This window comes from Panthera tigris, chromosome D4, assembly GCF_018350195.1.
Source record: "Panthera tigris isolate Pti1 chromosome D4, P.tigris_Pti1_mat1.1, whole genome shotgun sequence".
Taxonomy (NCBI): domain Eukaryota; kingdom Metazoa; phylum Chordata; class Mammalia; order Carnivora; family Felidae; genus Panthera; species Panthera tigris.
In genome coordinates this window covers 17,922,621-17,940,675 of record NC_056672.1, presented here as the reverse complement: position 1 = coordinate 17,940,675, position 18,055 = coordinate 17,922,621, and the positions used below count along the sequence as shown (strand labels likewise).

The 18,055-nt window shown below is 48.3% G+C and overlaps 1 protein-coding gene across 2 annotated transcripts in view; it reads right to left on the bottom strand.

Annotated features, from left to right (window-relative positions):
• Positions 1-18,055, bottom strand: part of PCSK5 (proprotein convertase subtilisin/kexin type 5) — a 447,842-nt gene that overhangs the window by 20,369 nt on the left and 409,418 nt on the right. For both annotated transcript variants that reach the window (XM_042963381.1, XM_042963382.1), the window contains 6 exons: positions 15,738-15,821; positions 14,567-14,762; positions 8,063-8,280; positions 6,554-6,790; positions 3,612-3,839; positions 2,239-2,416 (listed from right to left, as the gene is read on the bottom strand). In XM_042963381.1, coding sequence (XP_042819315.1) covers positions 2,239-2,416; positions 3,612-3,839; positions 6,554-6,790; positions 8,063-8,280; positions 14,567-14,762; positions 15,738-15,821 — 1,141 coding nt within the window. The remainder of the gene's footprint in view (positions 1-2,238; positions 2,417-3,611; positions 3,840-6,553; positions 6,791-8,062; positions 8,281-14,566; positions 14,763-15,737; positions 15,822-18,055) is intronic.

Sequence of the window (18,055 nt, the reverse complement as noted above, 5' to 3'; positions counted from 1 at the left end):
GCCTCAGTTTCCTCATTTTTAATACGGAGAGAATAATATCAATCTCATAGGATTAGTGGAGAACTAAATCATCATATAAAAATATATTCTGAGTAGAAATACTTCGTAAACTCTAAAGCAGCATGAATGTGTTTTACTAACGCGATGGGTTTTTAAGATGAAAAGCATCAATAAGAACTGTGGGGAAGAAAGCTTCTTAATACCTAGTAGGTTTTAAAAATTATCAAAGAGGAGCGCCTGGGTGGCTCAGTCGGTTAAGCATCCGACTTCAGCTCAGGTCATGATCTCACAGTTCGTGGGTTCGAGCCACGCATCGGGCTCTGTGCTGACGGCTCGGAGCCTGGAGCCTGTTTCCGATTCTGTGTCTCCCTCTCTCTCTGCCCCTCCCCTGTTCACGCTCTGTCTCTGTCTCAAAAATAAATAAGCATTAAAAAAATTTAAAAAATTATCAAAGAGTGAAAGATGGTGGGGGGGGGTTACTAGATACGATTAAAAGAAGAGTACGATACCACTGCTTACTTTGATGACTTTTGCACGAGGTGGCTATGAGATGCCCAGATCCTCAATGCCCGGAAGAGGATTTTGTGCATAAATACAAACAATAATGGGAGCCTTGAAAAACCTGCTCCGAGGTTAAACACTAACTATATGTGTTGGTAAAGGGTTCAGAAGATCATATACCTGCCTTTCCAAGGCAAAGAGATTTAACAAATCTCAGATGTAATGTATGTGGGACACTGATTTTACAAAAAGGGACAATCTCCGTTAAATATCTCCACTTATACCTCATTAATATCCCATTTGTTCCTCATTAAAGAGATTTATGGCCACCTGTGTGTCTCCTCTCCGTGGGTAACTTTACAATGGAACATCTGTCTTCTTAACTCCATGGTCTACAATCAGTTGAGATCACAAGATTACACCCTCTTGCCTATAGGAGTATTTAATGACTCGATTTGAGGAAGATGGTGATTCCTTTCCGATCTTTTCAGGCACTTTGTGGAATGAAGATCAAAGGCTAAGCCAGGTGGCCCCATCGCCTCTCTTGTTCGGTAGGGCCCTTTCTTCCTTGATCTATATGGCTGGTGTTTTTGAGGGCCGCTAATGTGTGTGACTTTGTGCTGAGTATTGTAGCAATATGTGCGAAAAAATAAGAGGCTTGGTTTTTTTTCGAGGTGCTCGTAATTTTCTTGGTAAGAAATATAAAAGAAGCATAAATTCTTGAAGGTCAACATCTTCGCATTACTCACACCTCCAACGTGTTCTTTATTAAACATGTGTCGAATGAATGAATGAGCGAATAGACGAGGTAAATCAAAACACAGGGCAGTGTATAAGGACCACAATGTGTAATGCAGGCAGTAGCTGCTATAGAAACTGAAGAAAAGAAAAGTGATGTCCTATCTGGGCAGAAGCATTTGGAAAAGTCTGAGGTTATAGGCTTTCATTTTGGGTCCGGAAACTCTCGGTGCCTTTCGGTTACCGATTGGGAAGGAAGAATCAGCAACAGGCCCGTAATCAATCTTTCTCTTTATTGGTGATTCCTGGGTTGGGGGCGGGGAGGGATGCCCTGGTCAAATCTTTCAAATAAGGTGGTAACCCGATCCCCTGATAAATACACTCAAGATTTTCCTAGCAAAAAATAATAGAGTTCTCATATGCAAGGGGCTTTTAGGAGAACGTATCAGTGTCCCTACATTGCTTATGGGAACTAAACCTACAAATAATGGATTTATGGGGACGTGGTAGGTTGGAGCATTGGTAGGGTATAAATGGGGATATGTAACTGAAATGGTTCCCTTTGTAAAATTAATGCGCCGCATACATCACTTTGATCTCGCCAACAGAACAAATCCTAGTGTGGAAGAGAAAGAACCTACATTTATGGTCTTAAGACTGCTCTAGGGGAAGAATCCTTTGCCTCTGCCTTGTGATTGCTTGTACCTCGAAATCAGTAGCGAAGTTTGGCACGTGAGCCTGACCTGATGATTGGCGTCTCGTGTTATTTCACCGGGTCGCTCGCCTCTCCCACGTCCTCATCCATTACTACGAACCAGCTGAAATCCTTTAGAGACCATGAGACCTTGGTTGGACTCTCATCTTCGTTTCTTACCAGCACCGAGACTTCAGTCTGGTGTTCTGTAACTTAGCTTCGATGTCTGCACAGGGGGTTTGCCAGTAGTGATATCTGGAGTGGCTTTGGGATCAAATGAGGGAGACGTGTAGCGAGCACCTTACCCTTCCCTGCACTGGGGCAGGCACTCCTTTTCCAGCTGGAACGAGCTTGGTTGGCAGGAGAGGCACTGTGTGCTGCGTCTCCCTTCACATGTCCTACAAGAGCTGTGGCAGGGCGCACACTGGTGGCTGTCCTCATCAGCGTAGTAGCCCTCGGGGCAGTCCTGCACGCAGGTCATGTCTGCCAAGGAAGGAAAAGAGTCTGTCATCGTATCAAGTAGGACACACGTCTCCCAGCCCTCCTCTATGCGCTCCCCAGAGTGAACCCTGGTGGGGGGTGGGGGAGGATGCTGGACGAAGGGGACAATGTCCTTGTCAATGCCGTCCTTCTCAGGTCTCCTGGGTCCAGATAGACGCTAACACCTTCCAGGTCTTCAGAATATCCCTCTCCTTCTTCCCTCTCTCCTGTGCCCCTCCCTTGTTCCTTCTCTTAGCTGAGTGGGCTTTGTTTCATTTTTGTTCTCCCATACCCGTGTTACGCTTAATCATGGGATCCCTGGGAACCCGAGAGCGTTGCTTCACATTAGCCGTGACCTTCGAATATGATCTGCTGGAGGTGGCCATCCTCAGACCGTGCCATACTTCAAGAAGACGTATTAATCAGCGGATGCAAACTCAAGGGGAAATTTTGATGAGGGGGTGAATGCCTGCATGTTCGTAAAGCGTCCCTGCACGGACTGCTTATTAATTGCGAGGGAAAATAGTAACTAAGCAGTGGACACATCGGACAGCACCTCGAACAGAGGGCCGTGGTCCACCTCACTGATGAGGGGCAGGGGAACATCCTGGGTTTCCAGAAGGACGCGACGTCTCCTGTGAAGCATTCTGGCCTGAGAGTGCATGATCTCTGTCTCATCGTGGGGAGCTTCGCACAGACTTCAACAGAGGGATAGGGGCTGTATTCTTCTCAAATCCCAATATTATATAGAAAAAAACGTCTGTGGCAACGTTTCCGGTTAAGGGGGGCCTCAGACTCATGGCAACTAAAAGCAGTACCTGATTGGAGACTGGACCTTGGTCTACAGGGGGATTGCCACAATTACAAAACAGATGAAATAGTCTCGATGCTAAATTCACGTGCATTGACAACTGTACTGTGGTCGGAAACAAATATATCGTGGCATTCACGTTGACAGAGACTGAGACCACGCTCACGATCGGGCAGACGGGGTACAAGATTAGCAGCGGGTCAAGTGGGTAAAGGGCACCCGTGTGGCGTTCTTTGTGCTTTTGCCTTTTCTATAGGTTTGAACATGTTCCAAATACAAAGTGAAAAATTAGAAAGACCCTACCCAGCGACCGGGCCCCAGGCATCGTGCAAGGCGGTTTCCCCCATGGAGGGAGAGAGAGCCCGCCCCAGAGGAAAAGTAACTCACTGAGAAGAAGGCTGTCCCTCGGGCAGGTGCGACACTGGTCCTCTGCGGGCCCGGTGCAGCGGAAACACTTAGCATGACAGGGCTTGCATCCCAGAGCCTCGTCCCAGTACTCAACGGGGGCACATTCCTTGTGAGGCACACAGCGTCCGTGGCTGGCCACCCCCAGGCCTTCCCGACAGGTGGTGCAGGTCCCAGGCGACGAGCAGGTCCGGCAAGACTTGTGACACTCTGTGGGCGGGGTGCGGGCAGGAGACACAGTGAGAGAGGGCCAGGGCGCCCCTGGAGGGTGTGTTCACGTTCCTTCCTCAGTTCTTTTAGAGATTTCTAGGGCTCTGGGCCAAGGGCAGGGGGCCGTGAGTCGGGTACGGCCCTTGGGACTCTGCGTAGAGCGTTCTCGTCCGATGAGTTTCGCATTCTCTCTAATAACTAGAGAGCCCCTTCTTGCAAAATTACCAAAACAGCAATAAAGTAATGATGTGCGTGCGGCCTGTTCAGCACCGTAACTCTTGTTCTGTGGTCCCCCACTGACCTCCCAGAACACCTTGAGCTTATCACTAATGGAACAATTGTTGGGATGTGTTACAATTACCCATTGACAAAAAAAAAAAAAAAAAAAAAAAAAAGGCCTCTTGTAGTCACTGATGAATGCATAGTACCTATGAGAGGGCCTGGCATACAACAGGCTCTCAGTAAATTCCTGTTAGACAAACAAAATGACAGCAATTCATTCCCCCCTCGCGGTTTTTAGCAATTGCTGTTCCCTCGGCCTAGAGTTCTCTTCTAGATATATGTGTGGTTTGTTGCCTCTGTTTGTCCATGATATCTTCAGGCTCCCTCTCTCTAATTGAGACTCCATTCTGTCCCCTCCCTTGACTTATTTTTCCTTTTGCCTTCTTTAGAGTCTGTCTTCCCCAGTGGAATATAAGCTCCTTGAGGCCAGGAATCTGCCTGAATTGTCCCCCGTATTTCCCCAGGCCCGGAGGAGTGCACGGCACCCTGAGGAGTGCACGGCACATAGTAGGCCCCCAATAAGGGCTCACTGAATGCATAGACACACTGAATGCATAGAATGCATTAGTATTATCTAGATCAGAAAACTGAGGCTGGAAAAGGGCAGGATTAGGGGCTGAACCCAGGAGTTTACTAAGAGCTCTTTCTGCCCCAGTGCCTTGGGATAGGTATGGGATTCTTAGAGGTGCCTATGCTACCTCATAGTGGATAATTTGGGTGATCTGAATGGATCCCAAGCCCTTGTGTGTCTTAGAGGAGATCTTGCTTGGTTCCGGATGCTTCTCTGCATCTTTATTTCTCCCGGTACCAGCTTCCCTCAGTCTGCTTTTGGGCTGGTGGCAGGTGCCCTGGCCTAGCAAGGAGAGGCCTCAAGTTCCCAACAGTTGAGCTGGCCTAAGGGGAGCCCAGGCATCTGTACGGTTGTGTGGGGGTTTTTTTGTTTGTTTGTTTTTGTTGTTGTTTTAAAGCTCCCCAGGTGATTCTAATGGGCCACCGGGGATGGGAACCAGGGGCCTTTCTCAATGAGAAAATTAAATCAGGTAAATCATGTAAACGTACTGTGAGGCCTGTAAAGTCTTCCGTGTGGCAAATTACCTTGTTGTTGAACATCAGAAAAGGGCCAGAAATGGACCCTCTGTTCCTGCCCGAGCACAGGCAAGGTGGCACCTCAGCACTTCGGCCGAGTGGCTCAACTGTCAAAGAAACGGACCCCCAAGCTCGCTCCCGCCCCGTCCTCTGCGCATTTCCGAGCCCGTGTTCTTTCAGGTTGACACGAAAGGGTGCCTTCCGTCAAACACACAAAAAAGTATACCCAGATCACAGAGCCAGAGCAGAAACTTCGGGAGCCAGCTCCGTCTTCCTGTCCCATGACATGCACAACGTTTGCCTGAGGACGTTCTGGGTTTTTCCTGCCACGGGCGCTCGCCCTCAAGCCCCCGCTGTTGTTGGGACCCCCTCTGCCTATCTGGCCAGCGTTTGCTTGGTGGCAACATGGGGCAAAGTTCCGACCGGCTGCCTAGCTGGAATGAACCCTGGAACTCTGGAAAAGTTCACCCGGAATGATTCATTTGTTTGAGGATTCTAGTAACAATTTATTTTATTTATCCTGCTCTGAGGCAAACAGTTTATACCCGGCTCAAACATAAGGAGGCACAAACAATAGCAGATCTCTACTTAAAAGTGCCGAGTAGGTGGTCCCAGGGAAGGAGCTGCTGAAGCGGATGAGTCAAGGAGGGAAATCTTAGGGAGGAACCGAGGAGGGAGACGAGAGGCGCCGAGAAAATTCTCTACGGCACAGCTTTCCTTATGCTGCTGTAAACCTTCAGTGGCTTCAAGTTTTAAGAAAAAAAAAAAAAAGAAAACAACCTCTCGTATGAGGTGCCCGAGTAGTTCAGTCGGTTAAGCATCCGACTTTGGCTCAGGTCGTGATCTCACAGTTGGTGAGTTCGAGCCCTGCATCTGGCTCGCTGCTGTCAGCACAGAGCCTGCTTGCTTCGGATCCTCTGTCTCCCTCTCTCTCTGCACCCCCCCCCCCCCCAGCATTCTCTCTCTCTCACAAAAATAAATAAACGTTAAAAAAAAAAAAAAGCTTCCATTTTGGGCGACTTTCAAAGCCTTATCTCCCCTGGGAAGCTTCACACGAGAATTCTTTTTGATCAGCAGTTCGGAGCCACTGTTGTGACGAGGGTCAACCTGATTTATTATTAAGAAGAGTTAATATGGTCAAAGCTTGTGAACGATTCATTTAAAAGGAAGACATAATAAATTAGAGCCGATTCAAAAGCTGCTTTCTGGAGCAGGAGGGAAAGGGCTTGGGTGACGGCTCTGGGGCCGGAACCCTACACACCCCAGCACCTGCCCTCTGCAGAAACCCACAGCTGAGTCAGGCGCCCCTGGGTGCAGCGCTTGGCCACGCCCCCGGAAGTCTATACCTCTGCACTCCTCGGTCTCTTTCTCATAGTAAGTCCCTGCCGGACACTCCTCCAAGCAGCGTCCATCATAGAGAACCGAGGATGACTCAGCACAGAGGTCACAGTCATCCGCTGAGGGGCCATCACACTCCAGACAGTCTTCGTGGCAGGGGACACACTGGCGTCTGTCTGCGTAGTAGCCGCGGGGACAGGACTGATGGCACATGTCCTTGTACAGGACGGACTCAGGCATACACTCTGGGGGGGGGGGAGGAGGAAACGGCAAGTTAGCCCTGGGGCACAGGAGAGAGGGATTCATTCCTTCCACACTGACTCCGCCGACCTGGGTGTTAACGTGTGTGCGTCCCAAGCCCACCCTGCCAGGGCGCACCCCCCACGTCTCCAAACTTGGGGAGAGAAGACCACACAGGGGGGCCTGAGGAGAAGGTGCAGGGTTTCCAGCCCGAAATGATCAGCCCCTTGGAGGTTCCAGAAAATCGCAGTGCTGTGTCGCAGACCGGCGGTGGCCGAGATGCTGGGGGTATCGTTTGAAAACCCGGAAGGCTGTAACGGATTTTTAAAGTTGTACTGAGCCCCTCTCACTCTGTTCGATCCCCAAGTGGTTAAGGAATTCTTGCATTAGTTAATTTTTTATTCACTGCTAGGGTAGATCAATGAAATAGACGTGGTTACTCAGCGTGAGGAGGGCACTGTGAGTTTCTTTGATTTTGACTCATTCTCTTATTTGGGGGGAAACCAAGAAAACGCTTTCAATCGCGCCAAGAGAATCCTTTCGATAGAACCATGCCAGTGAGATGAGTCTTACTCTGGAGAGGAAATCAAGACAGCCTTTCCTGGAGATAATTCCAGAGAAAGAACTCCTAGCCAGAGTGCTCTTCTGAGCCTTAACTGCTGCCTGAATTTTTCTTTCACGTCTTTTGTAAGAGTTGCGATTCTCTGGCTACCTCTGTGTTTCATTAGTATCGGTCTGTCCTGTAAGATTTTGAGCTCGACAGGTCATGATCTCGCGGTCTGCGAGTTCGAGCCCCGCATCGGGCTCTGGGCTGATGGCTCAGAGCCTGGAGCCTGCTTCCGATTCTGTGCCTCCCTCTCTCTCTGCCCCTCCCCCGTTCATGCTCTGTCTCTCTCTGTCTCAAAAATAAATAAACGTTAAAAAAAAAAAATTAAAAAAAAAAAAAGATTTTGAGCTCGAGGAGGCAGGAACTTTGGGTTCTTATCTGTATCTCTAGCGCCTGGGATAGCTTGGCACACCCCCAGGGCTCAGTACACATGCAGAAAAGGGGTTCTCGTCTGTCTTCACTTGCAGAATCCATAATGGAAAGGCTTTATCTCACTCTCGATGTCCTCAGTGACGTGCACAGAGGTAGATCTATTCCAGTAAAGGTAAGGAGACTGGCTCCTTCTGCACGGACCTCCCTCCCCCCCCCCCCCCCCCCCAGTGGCCAGCGGGGGTGGCTGGGAGAGCCACATCCTCCCATGGGATGCCCCCCCCCCCCCCCTACCCAGTACCTTTGCATGTTTGCTCATGGATGCAGTCCTGACACATCTTGGGGCAAGGCCTGCACACCCCGTCCATGGCCACGTGCCTCTCGGGGCAGGTTTCCCGGCATGCTCCCTGGTCCAAGACGAAGCCTCCTTGGCAAGAGAGGCAGCTGGTGGCATTTCCTTCACATGTTCTGCAGGGGGCGCTGCAGCGCCTACATGTGCTGTCTTCCGCGTAGAAGCCCCTGTGGGGAGGACAGAGCACAACTGGAGAAGCCTTCCCACTAGGGAAGTGAGCCACGCCTGGTGGCAGAGGGTTTGGGACTGAGCAAACCAGAGGCGCTGCTCGTGCCGTCGGGCAGGATGAGTCCGTCAGCTTCCTGAGGGAGTGCGGGCAGAGATCAAATGTGGGAAGATCAAGTGAAAGTCCTAGGTACTATCCCTGCGAATTTGGTTTGTTTGGAAAGGACTTTTGTTCATCTGTATATAGTTTAGCCATCTTCTGATGTCCCCATTTTACTTCCTAATTTTTTTTTCTTTATTTTCTTTATCTAAGAGGTTCATTTATTTTTGAGAGAGAGCACGAGCCGGGGAGCACCACGGAGAGAGGGAGACAGAGAATATGCAGTGGGCTCTGTGCTGACAGCAACGTGCCCAATGCAGGGCTCCAACTCACAAACTGTGAGATCGTGACTGATCGTGACCTGAGCTGAAGTCGGGTTGCTCAACCGACTGAGCCACCCCGGTGCCCCATCATTTTTCTTTTTTTTTTTTTTTGAAATCAGAGTCTAATGTTCGAGGAGAAAACGTATTTATTCAATCCATTTTTTAATGAAGAATTTTAATTTAAGAGATTACTTACCTTGATACTTAATATGCAATGTTAATAGTTAAGTTAAACAACTGTTTTTAAAAGGCTCACAAGGCTTAAGGCCCTGTCAGACTGGAACCACTTTTGCTTCTGGCTGCTCTCAGCCAACCTCTGGGGGCTTCTGTGAAACACACGTACGGTCTTCGCACACGGCAGCAAACGTATTTGGAGTCGCTGTTATTGGAATGTATGTTTATCTGACTGGCTTTCTTCCAGGTGGAATCTGATGTCTGTATATACGTTGTACACCTGCATGATGAAATTATCGTGCCATAGAAACCTCTCACTGCTCGGTGAGCACAGCAAATCTGAAAGCCTCAGCCTTTTCAAATCTATTCAGAAGACGAGGGAAATAGAGGTCGTTTCTTTGACAAAAAAAGCTGAGGGCAAGAGCTGGAACTTGCAGAAGCAGGGAAATCATAAACCAGTATAGAGAACGTGGGCTTCCGATGTCATAGGTACCTATTCCAGTTGTTTTCTGTGATTTTCATTCCATTAGTCAGTTATCGCCGTGTAACAAAACACCCCAGAGCTCATCCCTTGTCCGTCTGTGGGGAAGCCAGATTTAGGCTGAGCTTATGCTCAGAGAAACTCGTGTCACTGTACTAGAAGAGCTCAGGCATGTGCTCCGGGGAAGGAGGCTTGGCCCCAAGGTGCGCACTAGGCCCAGGTCGTCTTCACGTCACTTTGTCCTCCCTGGCACAGGGACCTCGTGGGGCACATTCTTCTCTTAGTCACGGCAGAAGCGCGAGAGGGCAGGTTCATCCAGGCACACCCGTTTTAAGCCTCTGCTTGCCTTCTGCTAACATCCTGTTGGCTAAATCAACCCTGGCCAAAGTCAGGGGTCAGGGAAGTCCATTCTGTCTCCGTGGGAGTTGCTGCAGATTGACAAGCAGAGGACACGGATCCACGGAAGGGTGAAAAATTGCAGCAAGTACTCAATATCCTAGAGTCACGTTTGAATCCGAATGCCAATCAGGGATCCTGCCCGGCGTCTTTACTTGATGTCTTAATTGATTAAGGCATTTTACATCTATCTAATCGTTCTTTCAGCTCTCCCTTGGTATTTATTCAGTAAGGAAAAACGTATTGAATGTATCAGGAAGAAACAGGACGAAATAGGACAGGCGTGAATAAAAGTCACGTACCTTATGTGGTCGCGAGAAAGAAAAATTGGAGGAGAAGCAGTTTAGTAGAAGAGGAAGAACTCAATAGAATCCAGATGAAAGCCAGGACCAGGCTTCCTTATGCACGAGTATCTTAGCTGTTTTGGTCCACAGTGGGGAAGAGTCAAAGCCAATGCAACTGTGTCCAGCCACGTCAGTCTCTTAAAAGTGAATTTGGCAGGACAGTGGGTAGAAATGTGTTACATGACCAACAAGAGCTTGACTGAATTTGAGAAATTTGAAGGTAAGGAAATTGAGTGCGTTCTCAAGCATGTCATGTCTTCTACCTGAATGAGAGTTTCACGGGTTCATTGTTTCTGTGTACGTAGTGAGGGCTTTGGCCTCACCCAAAGACAGGCCTGGCTTTCCTCCCCAGCTAACTTCTAAACTCTTGGAATTTCCCAAGGGGTGTGAATGTCTTTGTTATTCCTTGAGACCCAATGGACCACATTTGATCCTTTGAAGAAAGGAATGACTCAGGGTGGGGCCAGCCACACTCTGTAGTTTTAGGAGGGGGACTGAGTAAGGAGCCAATCTTGTGCTTAGAGGTTGGAGGCTTTGGTTCATGTGCTATCTCTTGACCTCTGGGGGATTTTCAGCGCTCTGCCTGGCCAAGGTCCCTACAGAATTGTTTCTGGACACTGAACACGAGTGGTTCGAGTATAGAATTTGAAAAGGTGCAGCACCAGGAACCTGTTCCAGATTCTTCTCCTAGGGGAGTCAGTGGATGTCCTATGAGATGCTAAAGTAAAAGGAATGGATTCAGTCAAAAAAGAACACAAAATATTAAGCAGGTCGGGTCAAGTTTGCGTCAAGATAATCACAGGATTCTAAAACACGGAAGAATGAGGAGGAGCAGAAAAACGTCCGAGGGATGGGATATGAGAAAGATTCAGACGGATGCTATTTCTTTGGGTGGCTCGGTCAATTAAGCATCTGACTCCAGCTCAGGTCATGATCTCACAGTTTGTGACTTTGAGCCCCGCATCAGGCTGTCTGCTGTCAGCACAGAGCCTGCTTGGGATCCTCTGTCCCCCTCTCTCTTTGCCCCCAACCCCCGCGCTCGCTCGCTCTCTCTCTCTCAAAAACAAATATTAAAAAATTTTTTTTAATTGGATATTATTTTTTCAATATTTTGTTTAGTGATTCCTCACTAGCATAAAATTTTGTTCACTTCAAATGGTAAAAAGAAAGCGCACACACACACACACACACACACACACACTATTGAAGATAACTGCTAACTGAAAAATATGTAAATCTCAGGAACTTGTTGGGAATCAGCCGGAAGGTTCTTCTGCAGAACCCCTTTGCTAAAAGCAGCCTTCTCTCCACAGACCTGCCCAGTACTTGGTCCTGCTATGTTCTCCTCACCTTTACAAAACTTTTTTTGTTGTTGTTAATGCTTTACTTCCCTGTTATTTTCATTTGAGAAGAAAAAGAATATCTCTTTGGAGAAGAAATGGCCATTTGGATTACGTTGTTAATTTCAAAGTACTTTATATGGAGGTTGTTCGACCCAGATACATGTATGTCACAAGAGCTGTGTGGTTGTGGAGCTTTACCTGTTTTCTGTGGACACCTAAGACAGGGACAGCCAGCGCCTGATGGAAGATTGTTTTCCTGCCATCAGAGTTTCAAATCGTTCCTATTTGGTGAATTTGAGCACACTTTGTTTTTTTGGTCGCCTTTTAAACAATCGCTGTAAATGATGTATGCTGCTACTCAGGCTTTCCTCTTTCATGAGCATATACCGTATTTGAAAAAGTCGTGGCCACTATGGTTGACTTGTAAGTAATTCTGAATGTTTGGCGGCCGTTTCACTGCAGGTTGTAGTCCTGGTCTAAGTCTGACTGCTGTTGGAGGATGGATTGCACCCATAAGGGTGTTTTCTCAGAAACAGCAACAAAGCCACCAAGCCAAGCTAGATATTATACGTTCCTCAGACTTTATCTTCCCTGTTTTTTTTTTTTTTTTTATAAACACAAGAAGGGGGGGTGGGGCTACTGGAAGGAACCCACCCTACTCAAAGCAGAGGGCACATGCTCACGATTCTGTAGTCTACAGGACTTTTGGGCCATGTCGGTGGCTTCCCTACCGCTCAAAAAATACAGAATATCTTGGCTGCTGTGTATCTGCATGGTGTCCCGTTGCTTCAAGGAGCAGCTCGATCCTGGTTTGGGGTAGCGTTGAGCCACCAGCTCACTGGAGGGAGGCCAAACGCTGCTCCTTCTTCTTCGCTTTACTGCATTATCAATTCCCGTAACGTTCAAAGAATCCAAGATGGAGTTGGCAAAGGGTGGGAATGATTAAATAAGTAAGGTGATGATACCAACAGTCGGTTGAGTCCCACCATGGTAGAGGTTAACGAAGAGGCAATGATGGACTTGGGGAAGTAGGTTACGGGGCTTCACCTTCGTTTTTCTCTCGTGTCTTGGCTAGCTTTGCTGAGGCTGGAGCGTGGTTGTTGAAGCGGCTGGGCTGGGAGTTTTCTGACTCTCTCTTGCATCATCCTTCCTTCTCTCCCTGGCTTCTCTTACCCTGACGGTTTCCTTCCCTTCCCCTACTGTCTGCCTGACAAAATGCTTTAAGAGCTATTCACTCTTAAGCCTCTTCTCAAATACCCAGCTGGAGAGGAGCCTTGAAAATACGCTAAGTAAAGGAAACCGGCCCGAAAGATCACATTTTGTAGGGTTCTATTTTTGTGAAATATCAAGGAAAAGGCAAATCTATTGAGACAGAAGGTAAATTAGTGGTCGTTTAGGGATGGGGGAAATTCGGAGTTTCTTTTTTGGGGTGATGAAAGTATTTTAAAATGGATTGTGGTGATGATTACACAACTCCGGCAACATCCCAAAAGCCATTGAATTGTACGCTTGGCATGAAGGAATTGCGTGGTGTTAAATTATATGTAAGCTGTTCTTTAAAAAAAGAAACCCCAGTTAGATGAGAAGGTGGCATTGTGTGATGACTAAGCACATACATTTAAGTGCTAGAGAGATTTGGGGTAAAATCCTCGCCATACCAGGGATTAGCTGTGTGATCCTGGCATGCTACCTCGTGCTTGAAACAGCAGAAAACAGCAGAAAAGAAGATTCTGGTGAGGATTAGTGAGGTCATACATTGGAAGCCCTCAGCGCAGTGTCGGCACATCACAAGACTCGACAAGTAGCTGTTTTTACGTGGTTTCCTTTCCCTGGGAATGTCTTCGCCTTTTTGTGTATTTAGGCCCCGAGAAGGATGACACTGGTTGATATAAACCTCTCCAACTGGATTGTAAGCCTTTTGCAGGCTCAGACTTCCTTCGGTTGCTCATACCTTAGCTTCCAACAGTGCTTCTTAACACCTAGTAGGTGCTAAATATTTATCGGCGGAATTGAGTTGAGTGTGTTTGGCTTCTCTGCTAGATTGGGAGCTCCTGGAGTACCGTGACTTATGATTGTACCTCCAGGCTCTGTCTCAGTGGTGGATACAGATACTAATGCTCTCTCTCCCTCCACCACTGAGCTGGATCTTGTGGATCTGGCATCGAGTTCTTTTTAATCAGCGAACAAATGAAATCTCGAATTCCTCACAACGGATTCTGTCGGTCACTTCCCCAGACTTTTCTCGTGCCTCCCTCTTTCCAGTCTGCCTGGCTGTCAGTGTTCTGATTTTATGGGGATATTCAGGGGTGAACCTTGTTTAGCCTAAACCGATCCTTCTGTGTCCATCCCTCTTGACCGAGATCGGTTTTGGAAATGCTAAGTGACGCATTCTGGTTAATAATGAGATGTGAAGGGGCTCCGGGGAGGACAGGCTAAGCGTGATCCAAGAGCAAAATGTAAAGGTCGTGGGTTTTCAATGAAGTGTTGGCCACTCACGTAACCGACGCTGGATTTCTAAACTCCTTGTTACGTGACAAAATCTACCCCATTTTGTCTCAGGATGGACACTTCTACCTAGGATTTCTGTTGTTCGTCACTGTAAGTTTCCTGATATACTTTTCCATTTGATGTTTTCCGCTTCCCTGTTAAATCCTGGAGGTAGAGCCACTGATGGGAAGAGAGAAGGAATTAGAAACCAGGGGACCGAAGGAACCATGAGGAATCAATAAATAATTAACCAGCTATTATTCTATATTTATGATGTAGACCTCCTACCTCACCTACTATAAACATTTCAGAAGAAGAGATACATTCATGTGTTCACAGCCCATCACGGTCTGACTCTTGTGATGGGAAAAAAGCAACTAAAGACAAGGTGGAAAAAGAATGTATTTTTTGCAAGAGTGAAAATGTGTGTATATAGCAGTCACAAGGATGAAGCATGCATCTGGCCTTCTGTATGTTTTGGCTGCTGCAGCCAACAGTGATGTCAGAGTCATGAGGGGACACTTTCGGCGGCTCTGTGACCAGGAACACGGGACAGGGCTTCTTTGGTGCGAGAAGCGATTGTCCTCCAGGTACAGGAGGATGAACCAGGCCCGGGCGTGAAAGGAAGAGGGACACTTACTCAGGACATCTGGTGTAGCACCTGCCTTCATGGAGGAAGAGAGGGAAGTCTGGCCGAGTCCGGCACTTTCCGCAAAGATTGGCTCCAGAGCAGGAGGCACAGTCCTCTGGACAGTTCTCGCAGCTGCCACTCGTCACCGAGGGCCATGTGCCTTCGGGACACGAGGAGACACAGGCCTGGGCCAACAGATACGTGCCTAGAAGCCCAGGGAAGAAGGCAGATCAGACGGTCATCATGTGTCTGGTCCAACAGCACACACGTCCATGAAGTAATTGATTATTAACTAATTAATTAATTAATTTAAATGTTTGTTTTCGAGAGAGCATGAGCAGGGAGGGGCAGAGAGAGACAGGGAGAGAGAATCTCAAGCAGGCTCCATGCTGTCAGCACAGAGCCTGACACGGGGCTCGAACTCACCAGCCGTGAGATCATGACCTGAGCCGAAACCAAGAGTTGGACACTTAAGTGACTGAGCCACCCAGGCACCCCATGGCTAATGAACTTTAAAGAGTAATGGAACTTCTAGGGGCTCCTGGGTGGCCGAGTCGGTTAAGCATCCGACTTCGGCTCGGGTCATGATCTCATGGTTTGTGAGTTCGAGTCCCTTGTCAGACTCTGCTGTCAGTGCAGAGCCTGCTTTGGATCCTCTGTCTCCCTCTTTCTCTGCCCTTACCCCGTTGGTTCTCTCTCTCTCTCTCTCTCTCTCTCAAAAATAAAAAAAAAACTAAATAAAAGGGGGGAGAGTAATGGAACTTCTAGAAATGTCACATACCCAGATACCCTAACAAATTCTGTGGCAAAATCAACAGATAGCGTCATCATGCCTTTGGATCAGAACCTTTTCTTTTCTTTCCTTTTCTCTTTCTTTTTCCTTTGAAAGCCAGCTTTTTTTTTTTTTTTAAAGATTTCATTTTTCAGTAATCTCTACACGCAACGTGGCCCTCGAACTTACCACCCCGAGATCAAGAGTTCCATGCTCTACTGACTGAGCCAGCCAGGTGCCTCTGAGAGCAAGTTTTTACAAGAGGTCACTGTTTGGGTCCCTGCATTCCCTGTGATGGGAATAACGAGGAGACTAGATCGAGTCCTGCAAACCTTTTACGTAAAGATGTACGTAAGGGACAGCAAAGTGGCTCGGCCCCTTCCGCCCCTTGTCACCCTCCACACTGACCTTTTGGACACGAAGTGCACAGGGTTGCAGATTCATTGCAGGTTTCACAAGAAGGATGACACGGCTGGTGTCCTCTCAAAATGTCTGTGTGGGGACAGAAACCGGAAGTCAGTGTCCTATGAACAGGCATTATTCCAGTGTGGGGAGGGGTCTTGCGGGGTAATCCCCGCCTTCCTGCCCGAATAGAATCCCTTCAAGTTTACATTGGCTAAACACTGGTACCCACTCGTTGCCTACATGGTGGGCTTTAATTCATTTATTTTTTCTCTTCCTTCTCCGCTGACAGTTGATTATCAAAACGTGCTTTGCAAATCCACTGACAGAATAACCTTCGACACAAGAGGGATGTGTGCGCTAACAACAGGTTCCTTCCTTCGTCTGTCAGCAATCTGTGGGAGTATTGCTTGTGTGTATGTGCACATAAAGAGTTTTCTGGTTAAAGGTCATCCCTTCTTTCCCCAAGATTCTTGGATGACCGGTCCTCTTCAGTCTAAGAGGATAGCTGAGAATTCATCGCGCCTTTCGTGGAGAAACTTTTTTCCTTTTCTCTCTTTCTTTTTTTGTTCTTTGGAACCAGGTCTCATGATCGGGCAATGCTCGGTCTCTGTGATCTTCAGAGTAGCCATTTGTGGGAAGCAAACCTAAATCTGTGTCCTCTCAAATCGTCGTTAAACATTCACGTGATGGAGCCACCGTCGAGCTTTCTGGTTGGTCAGGTGATCAGCAGACCACCCGAGGTCCACCCACCGTTAACCTGGGAAACATTCGAGGTGTTCCCCTCTCCCTTTCCCTCCAAGAGCATTCGCCGGCCAGGCTTTTCCAGGATGTCAGCAAGTCCGCGAGACAATTTCGGCGACCTGCAGAATAGCCTTAGCGACATCACTGAATCGGTGCAGGAGATCTTGACTGAGTCTCAAGCCTGGCTTGGGGATCAGCATGAGTCCCACAGGGGGGAGCAATTAGAAAGAGAAGTTCTGGCTCAGGATGTGTGATACGAATGAGTCTGACCCTCAGTCAGTGATTGTTGGCATCTTCCCATTCCCATCCCTTCCCTCCCTCCCGCCCTCCCTCCCCCGCGTCCTGCTGCTTCTTCTCTTCCCGAGGGTCAGTCTGCCATAGTTGGTTCTGTAGTGACACCTGCCTCCAGAGCCCAGCCGTGCCACTTACGGAGGGTAACCATGGATACGGCAATGAAACTTGAAGAGTCCTACTTTCCATGTCTCTGGAATGAAAAAGCAAATGGTCCTTCCCTTATAGGACTGTTGCGAAGACAGAATGAAACCGTGTGTGTGATGTGCACGCAGAGTGGCTCAGTAAACGGTAGTCCCTTCTGCTTCCTTTCTCCCCGTTTCTTCCTTTGTTACCATTCCATCCCGGGTCCAGGCCTTTGGCTCTCTCTCTCTCTCTTTCTTCTGTTCTGTACCTGGAGTGGCCCTGGGAGGCATTGCGGGCTTCCTATGAAGGAGCTACGGTGGATCAGCCGCTGAGACTTGCTCCGGAGGAAACCAGATTCAGGGGTGGGTAGATAGACATCGGTGTGGATGTAGATATAGATGTACGGACAGAAATGATCATCCTGCTGTGCTAAGTGGTAGTTTTTGTCCCAGTTTGGGGAGAGCAATACGCCCTCGTTTTACAGGAGACTGAGTGGTATAGTCTCCCTCGGGGGAGCTGCTCAGAGCTCAGTTAGCCTGGTGCAGAGCGAATGCCCATCCTGGGCTTCTCCCGCCGGTGGTCCTCCTGCCCCTCGGCAGGACCGGGGGTTTCCCTGAAGGGCTTTTTTAACCTGCCGGTATCACTTCACCCAAAAGAGAAGGCAGCGCAGAGGAGCAACGATTCTGTTGCCGACATCAGTCCTCACGAATCGCCAGGGAAATGCAGATCGTGGAGGAAAGGGAGCCCTTGTGCACCACTGGTGGGAACGGGAATGGGCACAGCCACTGTGGACGACGGTGTGGAGGGGCCTCAGAAGATTAAAAATGGAACCACCATGTGATCCGGCCGTTCCACTTCTGTGTATATACCTGGAGGAAATGAAATCACCGTCTTGAAGAGATACCCGCCTGCCCGCGTTCCCTGCTGCGTCGTTTGCAACGGCCAAGACATGGCAACCACCGAAGTGTCCATCGATGGATGAATGGATAAAGGAGTTGTGGGGTATTCATGCAATTAGAAAATTATTCACCCATAGAAGGAAGGAAATCCTGCCATTTGGAACAAATGGATGAATGAACCTTGAGCAGTATGCTAAATGAAATATGTCCGAGAGAGAGAGAGAGAGAGACAAACACTGTATGATCTCACTTATACGTGGAATC